Consider the following 13077-nt stretch of genomic DNA (forward strand, 5'->3'; position numbering starts at 1 on the left):
GCGGATGCAGATGACTTAGGCCAAAAACCTTACTAGCTGACGGACGTCCGATGGCTTACTTAATAGATAGTCACTACTGTTGGAGAGCTACGATTGCATGGTCATTTCTGTCTAGGAAAAAAATTAATAAAACGGAAGTCCGAGACAAAAACTGAGGCCCATTCTGGGGTAGCTATTGGCGAAACAAGAACATCGCCATAGCCACTGCAACAAAGGCAAATGGTGGGTGCGACGGAGGCTCAGATGCCACTGGCGTTCGCTGACGCTGTCGGTGCCGTCTGGACTTGCATTGTGGGCCGACGATGGGCTGTGAGGCACCAGATTCCAGATGATCAATGATGTCGATTGGGTCCCGGGTAGGAGCCCTTGCCGCACTGGCGACGTTTGGTTGCGCCCCTCAGGGTTTAGCCTGGCGGAGATCCGCTGGGGGTGGCAGGAGACTCACGTGCGGCCTGTGGAAGGTGCCGGGCCACCACGGCCCGGGCCTTGGTGGTAGGGAAAACGTTTCCGTGATTGTGGTTGTAGTGGTTGTGGCAGGAATTCCTGCTTCCTTCCAGAAGTATCTCCAGCTTCCATTGTATGCGCGCATTCATACCGAAACTGGTTGATCACTGCTCGCGGCATATGCATGCTCCAGCTTCGAGTCCCCTGGCGGTTCGTGCTGTGAACGACTTCTGGTGGTGCGCACTAATCGTTATCTTATCTCTTATCACTGTGGCAGGTACTTATACCAGGGACCCCCGCAAGGTTTCTGGCCATGAAGGAGCCATACTACTGCGGGAACTCGTCCGTCAAGCCACCCACCGCGCACTGCTACTCGTTGGTGCACTACGCCCTCCCGCAAATCCCGGTGGCCTCCTTCCTCCTGCCGCCTCCCTACCAGTTGGCGGCTCCGCGGTGGCAAAGATCAAACTCCATCGAGCCCTACTACGCTGGCCACCCCACGCTCGGACGCCGCTACTGGCACGCCCATGCCGACGACTGTGCTGTTGTCTCCGATGACGACGACGACTACGACGATGACGATGTACCTGCTGTCTTGGGAACGGGCCATGTTGTCGCGCCGCCTTCGCACCCGTCGATTTCCCGCAAGGTTTCCGACAACTACCACAACAGCCATTCTGACGACGAAGACAGCACCGCGTGCATAGTGGGGGACACCAGCAAGCTTGCTGCCGTGTCTGGCAGCGCCCCCCTGGCGCTGCCGCCGCACGTGCACGACCTAGCCGAGGTCAACCGGGTGCTAGTGTTGAAATCAGACAATCCCAACATCTTGATCAACCCGCACGCCAGATCGGTGTCGGCAACGTTGCGGGCCCCTCCCTACGTCAGTCACCATGTTACTGACGTATACGCAAGCGAGGTGCCCCGAACATTACGCGACGATTATGACGTCCCTTGCTCAGCATATTTGGTCTAACGGCTGGCGCCCTTTGTGACCGATTGTATTTTTATGACGTAAGCCAGTTTTTGTGTAGTCCATCCCTACAAATTTCGATGATGCTGCGATGCGAGCCACCATGGACTTTGTAAACCCTCCTCCGCCCAGGCGAACAGGCGCCCTGCAAGGGCTTCTCGACCTCCCGACTCATTTGCCCAATGACGCACCACTGACGGGACCCGAAACAGCCAGTCTGCTGGGCCCAGTGGAAGAACCAATTCGCGACGAGACCGTGGACGACGAAGAGAGCACCCACGCTACTCCTTCCTCAGAGCCAGTGTTCATTCCTGGCACCAACATCACCTTGCAGACCGAGGAGGACATCAGGAAATGGATTGAAGACAGAAAGAAAAACTGGCCGTCCAGAAAGAATATCGCCTCCAAGGAAGAAGGTAAGCAACAGAAGGCCCCTGAACCCAGAGGCAACAACAAGAGGGAAAGTGACGATCCCACCGGTAACAAGAAGAAGCCGAAGTCTCTGTGTCGGTTTTTCCTGCAGTACGGTCACTGCAAGTTTGGGAACAAGTGCAAGAACGTCCATGAAACTCCCACTACCGGGGTGACAGTTTCCAACGAACACGATGCTACCCATTACAAACGCCAAATCAATGGCATTCCCGTGCTCATTCCCAAGCTCTACTCCAAGAGACAATCTCTGGGACCAAATGGCTCTTTGTTCAAAAGTTTGGTCCAGAAAGAACTTGCCGAAAACGAAAACTCGGTGGTATTGGACTTTGTTCAATACCTAGACAAGCAGGGCTTGATAAATCATGATGTGATGAAAAATACTACAAAACCGACGAAATAGCCCGAATTTTCACTATGTACCATATACCTTATAGAGACCGTTAATAGAGGTCACCGTCATACTTTTTAGTTGCTTCCAACATAATACTGCATTGCTTGGCGATATCTCCCAACTTACCAATAACAATAGAATTTCCCTCGTAAAACCCATAGATCGAATACTTGATACCAACATCCTTGCAGAAGTTGATGACATATGGTTGTACCCGTCTAAAATTGTGCCTTGGTAAGCGTGGGAACAAATGATGAATAGCTTGGAACTGCAACCCCCCGTGGAAGAAGTCTAACCATTCTGGACAGTCGACGTCCATGGTGGTTCTTATTTGCCGGGATACGAAAGATTCGCTTACACCCAAGTCAGAAGTAGACATCGCAAAATGTGATAAAGTAATTTGGACGTGCACCATCATAGTAGTGAAATGACTGACAAGCACAAAGTTGAACCTGTTCCAACCTCCATCAATGGATCTGTAAACCACCAAGTAGAAAAACCAGAAAAAGAAGAAACTCAAGCCCACCAACTCGAAATACCTAAACCATGCTGCCTTACCCTTTTTGGGGCCGTCTCCTCTGAGCAAATGTGTCCATGACAAAACATACAAATTGAACCTTCCAAAACCCAAGATAGGATAATACAAGAAGTTTTGAATGGGAATTGTAATTTTGGCCACTGCATCAAACGCCACCAATCTCTCATAATACGTCGAATACACACTGTTGAAGAGTCTGGTACTGACTGCAAAGAACGGGAGATGCTGGATATCTGGATCGTGGACCGGATCATTGGTAATTAAGTGATGAACATTGTGGTTTCTTTTCCACCAACCTAAACTCAATCCCCCAAACCAGTCTGCAATTAACATGCCAAACAAATTGTCAAGCTGGTAATTGTGAGTAATAGATACATGACCGGCGTCGTGTGCTATGAATGTCATTTGGTGCCATGCCAATCCCATGAACACGGCACTCAAGAATAAATAATTTAATTTCAAGAACGAAAATGAATAAAGGAACAAAGAACCAATTTTGATTAGCTCCCTGCCGTAGTCCCACAAGTTACATTCATAGAAACCTAAGTCCTTGATCTGATTGTGTAATAAATTGTACTTCTGTCTTAATGTCTCTTGAGTTTCGTGGTCCAAGGGCGGTATGTCTTTCAAATCATCTTGGGCGAGCTTGTTATCGTAACGCTCCATCAACTCCTTAGGGTCTCTGATGATAGAATTAGCTTTGATGGGAAACAATATGTCTTTATTAGTGTCGGTAACGAGCTCATTTTGGGGAACCACTGGAAGCACAGCCACCTTGGGGAATCCAATTCCCTTGTACTCTATTTCGTTGATAGAGTTATCTGATGAGGAAGTGGCTTGAGCAAGCTCCTCACTGGTAGTTATCACATCTTCGGTGTCTTTGTTTTTGGTGGGTTCTGGTCTCTTAGTGTACACTGCACCCTGAATTGGCGGCAAGAGGTTCTCCCACCGGTAGTCGATGGATCCGATCTTCCACTTGGTGAAGTCTTTGATGGACTCCAAGCTGTGGTAGGCGTTCATCTCGTCAGTGGCATCACGTCCAATCATGTGGTACACTGCCTTTTCACCGCCAGGGTGTCTGGAGAGCCAAGCCGTCAAGTTCAACACATGATTCTTGTAGATAACAATGGCCTTGCCATCAGCTATCAAGTTGACGATCTGGTTCCGGGATAGAGTCTTGGACGTCATGGTGTTCCAAAGCGTCAGGAAGAATAACAGGCACTATTCACAAATCAAACTCGTTTCAACAGACGCCAGGAATAAGTTCTGCGCACCGATTTGGTAAGTGAACGAGATCGCATCTGAATCAGGCCACGGAAGGATGGCACGATCCCGTAAGTAACAAGATTCAGTGGCTTAGCATCCTGTTATGTTCTACTCGAGAGGTGCTACGGGTGTTGAAATGGAAATACAGAAATATGTTGCATTCTCTACCAGAAATTTCTAATTTCCAGTTGGCTATCCGCACTAAGAAGACTTGACGGTCAATGTAGAGAAATGAAAATTGAAACTTTCACGCATGTTTCCTCAAAGGGCGGTCTCGAATATTCAGGTGTACAGTTATCCAAATTCAGGATGTTGTTTGATTTCATAATTGTCTTTTGTAGGAGTGTAAATGTCGTTTCAAACCCCGCAAGATGTGGTACAATCACGATCTTCAAATATCTAAATGGACGGAGATATATTTTTATATAGTTCTTTTCATCCTGAAACAGAGTTACTTCTACTCTGTATTTTCTAAGTTTAATATTGTTCTTAAAATCAAGAATTAGTGCTTGAAGCACATATTCAAAACCTCATAAGCAATAGGTAATATTATTGGGACAAAGAAGTTATCGTTCAAGTCTGATGAACCCTCCAAAAGTGCGGCAATGAGAACAGACACAAAGAGGTTCTCCCAGTTGTTGTTAACAGGAACATACAGACTAGTGAGGCCACTGAGGAAAGTGTCAATTACAACAAACGATCCAAAGGTAACCACCACGAACGCAACTGAGCCCTGAACTGACTTGTCATTACCTTTCCACTTGATACTTCCAAATCTCTTTCCCACGACAGAAGCCAGGGCATCACCGAGCCCGAGACCAACTAAACCCATGTATCTGATAAGGGATAATTGGCCAGAAGTGTAATCGTACACAATTGGAATGGAGATACCCACCAACAAATAAATGTAGGACAAGTTCAAAGGTCCCTTCAAATCTTTAAAGTCTTGGAACTTAACGAGTCTATCGAACAAAAATTTGCCGATGAAGGTGAGCTGGTTAAATCTTACAATTTCCACTACCACAAATAAGATGATGGATCCAAGCATGCAAATCAAGGTGAATTCCACTTCTTCAATAAGAACCTTAGGGCTAACACACAAAACTCCCACGATAACGAGATGCCATATCTTCCTTCTGGAATTGAGGGAAAATCTGTCCACATTGTAAAATACAAAGGGGATCACAACTGCCAAAATTCCAACCCAAATCTTCAATAATGAGAGCTTTTGTTCATCTTCAAAAATATAGTTGTAGAGCCATAAAACTGCATTGTCTGCATTCAACAGGGCCTTCAATTGGTAGTTGGTCAACCAGTAGAAAACACCGCCAAACAAAGCCATAGAGACGAATCCCGGAATGAATGAGAAAATTGGGTATGTGATAAATGTCGAACTAATCAAACTTATCACCAATTTTTGGAGAATCACAAGAGGAACATGCTTATCAACCAAATCCTTGTTGAATAACAAATTGCTGAGAATCAAAGTGATCAATTGGATCTCTGATTTTCTTAAACTCTTGTTATAGTCAGCATTCGGTTCCAAGTGTTCTTTCTTGGACGATACTTCACTGTTTAAGTTTCCATCATTGATGAAGTTCAATGCATACAGAAGGATCCCATGGGTAACACTGATCTGGAGAAAATTGAACGTAGTCATGGTATTGTTCTCATTGTACATTTCGAAGAAGACAATGCTGGAAAAAGTTCTGAAAATTGGGTTCAATCTGTCAATAATGAAATAGTTCAAACAAAGGTTGACCAAAAAGAAGTCTGGGTTGTAATGCAAAACCCCCACAAATAATGGGAGCAAGACACTGTAGATGTACCCAAAGTCAGGTAACTTCTTTCTCTCCTCGGCATCGGCTCTGACGTAACTGAACCCTAAACCAATCAGCACACCAATGGCATTGAAGCCAATGATTGGCAAGAGATCCTTCAAATGCTCGAATTTTTCGTAGCTCAAGTATGAAAGTTGGATCAAATAACCAAAGACTAAGAGTTGCACGAAGTATAAAAAGTTCATATTGGCATTCAAGAAATCCTGGACTTGATAGATAATCTTGACAGGAAACGAGGCATTTGCAATATCATCGTCCTCTTCTTCTGCTAATGGTACCTGTGGGGATGTTGGAACTGGTTCAACTTGTTCCTTGAATTCTTCGCCTGGGGTTTGATCTCTGAAAACCTTGGCCATAGACTGAGTTCCTGGCGTTGATTCGGGCGAAGTTGCTCTCTCTCTACGGCCTCCTTTCTTAGCCATAATGTAGTTTTCGTCCTGTTCTTCGTATCTCGTTGATACTTATCGCTCGACAAATGATGGGAAGACCCTGAGCACATGACGTTGCACGTGACTACTGATCGAGGATGCGTCTTTGGTCTACCATACGCGTCTCAAAACTTTACCACTACCCCATCCTTTTCACAGACCGTCATGTATATCAAGCGGATTACCATCCAGGGGTTCAAGACATACAAGAACACCACAGTCATTGACTTGGTGTCGCAACACCATAATGTCGTAGTCGGAAGAAACGGATCTGGAAAGTCCAACTTTTTTGCTGCCATTCGATTTGTCTTGTCTGATGCATACACACATATGACAAGAGAAGAGAGACAAGGGTTGATCCATGAAGGGTCAGGAACTGTCATGTCTGCTTATGTGGAAATTGTTTTCGACAACAGCGACGGTAGATTTCCGTTGAGTAAGGAAGAGATATCCATCAGAAGAACGATTGGGTTGAAGAAAGATGATTACTCACTCGATGGCAGGTCGGCCACGCGTTCTGATATTATGAACTTATTGGAGAGTGCTGGGTTCTCCAGATCCAATCCTTACTATATTGTTCCCCAAGGTCGAATCACTAGTTTGACCAATTCGAAAGATGCAGAAAGACTCACTTTGTTGAAAGAGGTCAGTGGTGCTACCGTTTTCGAGAATAAATTGAAGGAATCCGTAAAGGAGATGAATAATTCAAACTACAAAAAACAAAGAATCGATGAAACTTTGGCATCTATTGATGAAAGGTTGTCAGATCTCCAAATCGAATCCGCTGATCTAAAAGAATTCCAAGCATTGGAAAAGAAAAAGAAGGTACTTGAATACAATCTATTTGACAGAGAGTTTAACGATTTACAAGAGCTGAAGGAAGACATAGAAGAGAAGTACGCCCAGTTAATGCAAGAATCACAGGATGATTTGTCTGAATTGAATAAAAGAGAAAAATTGTGTCAACAACTATTAGATACAATTAACAGTTTGAAAGTTTCCCTTAAAGTTTCTAAGTTGGAGAAAGAGCAAACTGATTTGGATTATAACCAAATATTGAAACGTATAACTGATAAAGAGATAGTATTACACGAGCTAAAGTCCAATTTGCATTCATCTCAAGAAAAGTATGGCCAACTTCAAACACTGATAGATCAGTATAAATCGTTGATTCAGAAGCACGAATCATATATCTCCAAATTCAAACCGGATTTTAACTCTTTACATGAAAAAGAAGCACAGCTTAAGGCAAATCTTACAATTTTGGTGGCCAAACAAAGAGCTTTATATTCAAAGCAAAATCGTTTCCAGAAATTCTCTAGCAAAAATCAGCGAGACTCTTGGCTTAATAAGGAGATCGCTGATGTGAAGAAGAAAATTCAATCTAAAGACTACGAGATAACTCAGATCAACCTGGATATTCGTGGTCATGAAACAACTCTTTCTGATATCAACGAGCAAATTTCGGAGTTAGATTCCGAGATTAATAACGAATCACATCGATTATCTATCGCTAAATTAAAAACTTCAATTGGTAATATGAAATCAAAACTAAACGATATTAATGACCAAAGAAAAAGTCTATGGCGTGACGAGATAAGACTTAAAGGGGTGTATGATTCCATTAATAATGATCTCACTAATGCTACTAATTTGGTTAACCAAACCATGGATCGGTCTCAGGCTCAGGGTCTTACTGCTGTTAAAGCTATTGCTGCAAAATTAAACTTGACTGAAAATGTTTACGGGCCGTTGGCTGATCTTTTCGTCGTCAATGAAAAATACAAGACTGCAACTGAAGTCATTGCAGGGAACTCTTTATTCCACATTGTTGTTGATTCCGATAGCACAGCTTCGTTGATAATGGATGAATTGGTAAGAACCAAGTCTGGTAGGGCCACATTTATGCCTCTAAACAGATTGGAGATTCAGCAGGTTGAATATCCAGATAGCAATGAACATCAATGTATACCATTGGTCAAAAAGCTTAAGTTTGATGATGCCAAGGTTGGAAAAGCGATCAGGCAAGTTTTCGGTAAGACTATTGTTTGTCATGATTTACAGAGTGGTTCCGAACTTGCAAGAGCTTACAAACTTTCAGCGATTACATTGGATGGTGACAGAGCAGATACGAGGGGTGTGATGACTGGTGGTTTCCGAGATTACAAGAAGTCTAGAATAGATGCACTCAAAAATCAAACAAAGAAGAAGAAAGATTTGCAGAAGGTTGAAACGGATCTTAAAAAGTGCACAGATGAAATCACCACTGTAAATCAAAAGATCACAGCCTTGAATAGTGAATTGCAGTTGAGCGTTCGTGATTTGGATAAGCTCGAATCTTCTCAAGAGCCAAACAAGATAAAGTTGTCTCAGTTGACCAACAAGAAGTTCAATCTTGAACAAGAATTGAGCACATTACAGTATAATGTCGAGATTGTTAGGACTGCCAAGACCAGCTTGAATTCTAACTTAAAACAACACGAAAGTGAATTGAATTCGAGTTTCACACAATCATTAACAGATGAAGAGCTTCAAAACTTACGGGACTTAAATGAGGAAGTGGGTAAGCTTGAAGCTAACTTGGACGAGACTGTTACGCAAATGTCTGAAATTGAAGCTAAATTGGTGTCTTATGAATCAGAATTGAATAGCAATTACAAACCACATTTGCAAAAGTTGGTCAACGAACAAAATTATTTAAGATCTGGCACGGCTCAGTCGCTTGATATCAAGGATTTGGAGGCAGAGTTAGCATCCTTGCACATTAATTTGGATACAGCGGAGTCAAGGAATCAGAAAGCGAGTTACGAGTTCAGTAGAATTGAAGACGAAATCAATAAGAGTGAAAGTGCATTGCAGAAGGCAAATGATCAACAAATCACGATTCTTAAGAAGTTGGAAAAGTTTTCAAAAGTATCCGAGAAGACATTGAACAAGAAATCCATATTATCGAATAGAAGTGATGAGCTTCAGAAGAAGATACGAGATTTAGGGGCGTTGCCTGAAGAGGCGTTCCAGCAATCAAACTATAATCAATATGACTCAGATCAATTGTTGAAACAATTGAATAAGGTCAACGATAAGCTCGCCAAGTACTCCCACATCAACAAGAAAGCGATGGAGCAGTTCAGCACGTTTACCAAGCAAAGGGACGAATTGGTTGGGAGAAGAGAAGAGTTGGAGAAGTCGCACGAGTCGATTGAAACGTTGATCAAGAAGTTAAAGTTGCAAAAAAATGAGGCTATACGCAAGAGTTTCAAGCAGGTCGCTAAAAGTTTCCATGACATCTTTGAGAATCTCGTGCCCCTCGGAGTGGGTAACTTGATTATGCACAAAAAGATTGAGGACAAGGAGAAGGAAGCGCTGATGGAGGAGGACGATGACATGGCTGTTAGCGACAGCGACAGCGACGCCAATGATGACGACATCGAGAACTACGTGGGAGTGTCCATTTCTGTGTCGTTCAACTCCAAGCATGACGAACAACAGCGGATCGAGCAGCTCTCGGGGGGCCAGAAGTCGTTGTGTGCCATTGCGCTCATCTTGGCCATCCAGAAGTGTGATCCGGCTCCGTTCTACCTCTTTGACGAAATAGATGCAAATTTGGACACCCAGTACCGGACTGCGGTGGCCGCCATGATCAACTCGCTCTCCACCAAGGCGCAATTCATCTGCACCACCTTCAGGCCCGAGATGTTACGGGTGGCAGATAAGTTCTACGGAGTGATGTTCAACAACAAAGTCAGTACCGTCACCGAAATCAACCGCGAGGAGGCTATGACTTTTGTGGAAGGGCAGGTGCACCACTAGGCGATGGTTATGTAACAAGTAATAATATGTCCGACTTTTACGTAATCCAGGCACCGGACCGACCAGGTGGCATATGTCGCAGCGGTGCGGCGCAGCCGGTCACGACGCTCCAGTACTGGCACTAGCCGAGCTGGGGTATTTTTGGCACCGGCCCCAGTTGACGGGCCAAGACGTGTCACTGTGCGGCACGTCTGGCGCCACGGCACTGCCTGGTGGTCTGCAACGGTCACCGTCAGGACGCTGCACGTGACGGACATACCTGTCTATTGTGCGGTGATCGTAGCATTGCGCTCGATACTGTCTTTTTTCCGTCTGGAATTGGTTAAAAATACCCTCATATAAATAAACCGGTGCTCGCAGTTTGTTGATTTTTGTACTTATCAAGAATGGTATGTATTGACCCCAGCAAGGAATTGCCAGCCGTCAGAGTCCCAGCTACCGAGGAGATGCTGCAGTGAAGTCGTTGCTAGTGCCTGCCAATCGGCCATCGCCCAAAACGCCGTCTTGACCTTCTAGACCATGAACCCAATGCAAGCTGTCATCGATGGATGATTGATCTCGTCACCGTCAACAGCGGTCTGTCCTCGAAACTGGCCCTACCGCACCACTACTGCTACTTCCTGGTCTTGGTCGCTCCAGCTGCCTATCACCCACCGTCGAGCTCTACTAACCGCAGTCCTACTACCAGCAACAACCCCAACAGGGTTACTACCAACAAGGGCCTCCTCCCCAAGGCTACTACCAACAACAACCACAACCAATGTACGTTCAACAACAGCCAGCCCGTGGTGGTGGCGGAGGCTGTTGCTCGTCCTTCTGCGGTTGTTGTGCAGCCATCATCTGTTGTTGTTGCGCCGAAGAATGTCTTGAAATGTTGTGTGTCTAATAAATAGTCGTATCCTCAACATATACAAATTCTTAGTCTGCTGTAGTGATTGGCCACCTGTCGTTGGCTTGAATTAGCTCGGCTCTGGCCCCATGCGGTCTATGTCCACCGAGGTAGGAGGCTTTGATCTTCGTCCCGACTCGGTAATAGGCGCACCTTCTCTATAATTTTCTTACGATTGACATCACAATAAAATAGGCCTATATTGAATATCCATAATACCCTACTCTAGAATCATTGAAATAGGCCCCTAGAGTGGGCACAGACTTGTAGATCGATATCCTCCACTTAATGGGCAGTGAAGCCACCAGAGGCATAGATGGTCTGGCCAGTGATCCAGGTGCCCTCGGTGGCCAAGAAGCGCACAATAGGCACAATATCTTCTACCTTGGTCAATCTGCCATCAAGGCCTACCGACTTGAAATACTTAATGTCGTCATCCGTTTCCTGGCCATACAAGAAAGGGGTGTCCATGGGGCCTGGAGCAACGGCATTGACAGTGATTCTCTTCTCTGCGAGCTCCTTGGAAGCAGCCTTGACGTAGTACTCAACACCAGCCTTGGTCCCTTGGTACAAGCCGTAGAAAGGAGTGTAGGCAGCCAACAACGAGGTCACCAACGACACGATTCTACCGTTCTGGTTCAAGTTCTTACCGGCTTCCTTGATGAAAAAAAAGGCCACCTTGTTGTTGAGAGTGTTCAAGTCGTCGAACTCTTCCTCGCTGATCTTGGTGATTGGCTTTTTCAATACCTTTCCAACGTTGTTGATGGCGATGTCAATGCCAGAGGGAAACGCCTTCTTGCCTGCCTCGAACAACTTGGCGAGGTCGTCAGCATTTGCGAGGTTGCCCTGGTAGAGCTCAACCTTGACCTTGGGGAATTCGGATTTGATCTGAGCCTGGAACTTTTCAGCTTCCTCCTTGTTGCTGTGGTAATGGAGGAACAAATTGGCTCCATACTTGGCTAATTCAGCAGCAGTGTGGGCTCCCAAATTCTTGGTGCCTCCAGTGATAAGGGCGGTTTGACCTTCGACAGATTGATTTTGACTCAAGAATGACATTTTGAATTAGTGTTTGAATTAGTGTTTAAACTGGAATGGAGTAGAAAATCGATTAACATGCCCCATTTTTATACCCCAACTGTGGCATAGAACCCTTTGCTATAATTCCGCCTCACCCAGCGATTGTGGAGTGGGGTTTCAGTTGCACCTCAAGAACAATAACGGCAACCCCCTGAATGGGATTTAACCCAGGGTGCAAATGTATGGAAGAACACAAAAGCGGAACTTTTTCAACATCCGCTCTAGTAGAGCGGATGCTAACGGATAGAAGGTGAAACTTCCGCTCTGAGGTTAGCTCTTCACAGCAAGCAAGCAGGTGGATCGTGGCTGTGGGCAGATTCTGGCCACAGTGCGCTCTTAATGCCAACTTCCGCGTCCTCAATTACAAGCCGAGTCTAGAAGGGGAACTTAGCTTGCACCACAATTGTAACGTCCACGCATTGGCACAGAACGTTTCCCTGCATGCCCCGCAGTCGCCAGATTTCACACCGGTGAATGGCCCGTTAGTCACTAGGGGCACCATATACGGCTACAGTAAGGAAGTCTAAATTGAGTGAATTTTGTGGACTATTGACCATGTAGTGGTATGCACGTATTAGCCTTGCCTAACGGCAACAAGCAGATGTGCATTGCCCTGTAACTACCACTGGCACATCCCGTACCCCTTGCAGGGGGGTTTTGGGGCAGCGTCGTCAAGGTTGGATAGATGCGGTGACATGTGGTAGACTGTCCCCATGGGTTGGTGAATTGAGTGTCTGTGCAGTTGCTGCTACGACTGGGGCACAGCTAGCACCGATCACGTGCTGGCCACTCCTCCAGCAGCAGCTCCACAGCAGAGGATGACCATGAGGTTCCCCAACAAGCCCTTATCCGAATCGTAGCAGTTTGTACCCTCGCAGCAGCCAAAGCAGGACCCGCATTCACCCCAGCAGTCTGCACATTGGCTGTCGTCGCTTTTCAAAGGCTGTGATATTTCCGACTCCTGCAACGAGTGGGACGAAGTGCTTTT

General features: G+C 45.5%; 8 protein-coding genes across 8 annotated transcripts; 5 read left to right on the forward strand and 3 right to left on the reverse strand.

Moving 5' to 3' along the window:
• Positions 1–757: 757 nt before the first annotated feature.
• On the forward strand, positions 758–1420 carry CANTADRAFT_6834 (uncharacterized protein; the record flags this gene model as incomplete). The annotated part of the gene is made up of 1 exon (XM_020210978.1): positions 758–1420. One exon carries the CDS (start codon positions 758–760, stop codon positions 1418–1420), a length of 663 nt encoding a protein of 220 aa, XP_020063565.1.
• A 100-nt stretch (positions 1421–1520) lies between these two features.
• On the forward strand, positions 1521–2249 carry CANTADRAFT_53461 (uncharacterized protein; the record flags this gene model as incomplete). The annotated part of the gene is made up of 1 exon (XM_020210213.1): positions 1521–2249. One exon carries the CDS (start codon positions 1521–1523, stop codon positions 2247–2249), a length of 729 nt encoding a protein of 242 aa, XP_020063566.1.
• A 40-nt stretch (positions 2250–2289) lies between these two features.
• SLD1 (Sld1p) lies at positions 2290–3966 on the reverse strand (the record flags this gene model as incomplete). Its single annotated transcript, XM_020210173.1, has 1 exon — positions 2290–3966. One exon carries the CDS (start codon positions 3964–3966, stop codon positions 2290–2292), a length of 1677 nt encoding a protein of 558 aa, XP_020063567.1.
• A 154-nt stretch (positions 3967–4120) lies between these two features.
• On the forward strand, positions 4121–4509 carry CANTADRAFT_266053 (uncharacterized protein). The gene has a single exon (XM_020207815.1). It carries the CDS (start codon positions 4276–4278, stop codon positions 4471–4473), a length of 198 nt encoding a protein of 65 aa, XP_020063568.1. The 5' UTR covers positions 4121–4275; the 3' UTR covers positions 4474–4509.
• Positions 4510–4546: 37 nt separating this feature from the next.
• CANTADRAFT_52560 (dolichol kinase) lies at positions 4547–6307 on the reverse strand (the record flags this gene model as incomplete). The annotated part of the gene is made up of 1 exon (XM_020210095.1): positions 4547–6307. One exon carries the CDS (start codon positions 6305–6307, stop codon positions 4547–4549), a length of 1761 nt encoding a protein of 586 aa, XP_020063569.1.
• Positions 6308–6478: 171 nt separating this feature from the next.
• SMC3 (cohesin subunit) lies at positions 6479–10123 on the forward strand (the record flags this gene model as incomplete). Its single annotated transcript, XM_020210980.1, has 1 exon — positions 6479–10123. The coding sequence occupies one exon, from the start codon at positions 6479–6481 to the stop codon at positions 10121–10123; it is 3645 nt and encodes a 1214-aa protein (XP_020063570.1).
• A 548-nt stretch (positions 10124–10671) lies between these two features.
• Positions 10672–11016, forward strand: CANTADRAFT_22451 (uncharacterized protein; the record flags this gene model as incomplete). The annotated part of the gene is made up of 1 exon (XM_020206819.1): positions 10672–11016. The coding sequence occupies one exon, from the start codon at positions 10672–10674 to the stop codon at positions 11014–11016; it is 345 nt and encodes a 114-aa protein (XP_020063571.1).
• Positions 11017–11297: 281 nt separating this feature from the next.
• Positions 11298–12068, reverse strand: ADH4 (Adh4p; the record flags this gene model as incomplete). Its single annotated transcript, XM_020206820.1, has 1 exon — positions 11298–12068. One exon carries the CDS (start codon positions 12066–12068, stop codon positions 11298–11300), a length of 771 nt encoding a protein of 256 aa, XP_020063572.1.
• Between the last annotated feature and the right edge of the window lie 1009 nt (positions 12069–13077).

The sequence above is a fragment of the Suhomyces tanzawaensis genome (assembly GCF_001661415.1).
Source record: "Suhomyces tanzawaensis NRRL Y-17324 unplaced genomic scaffold CANTAscaffold_5, whole genome shotgun sequence".
NCBI lineage: Eukaryota > Fungi > Ascomycota > Pichiomycetes > Serinales > Debaryomycetaceae > Suhomyces > Suhomyces tanzawaensis.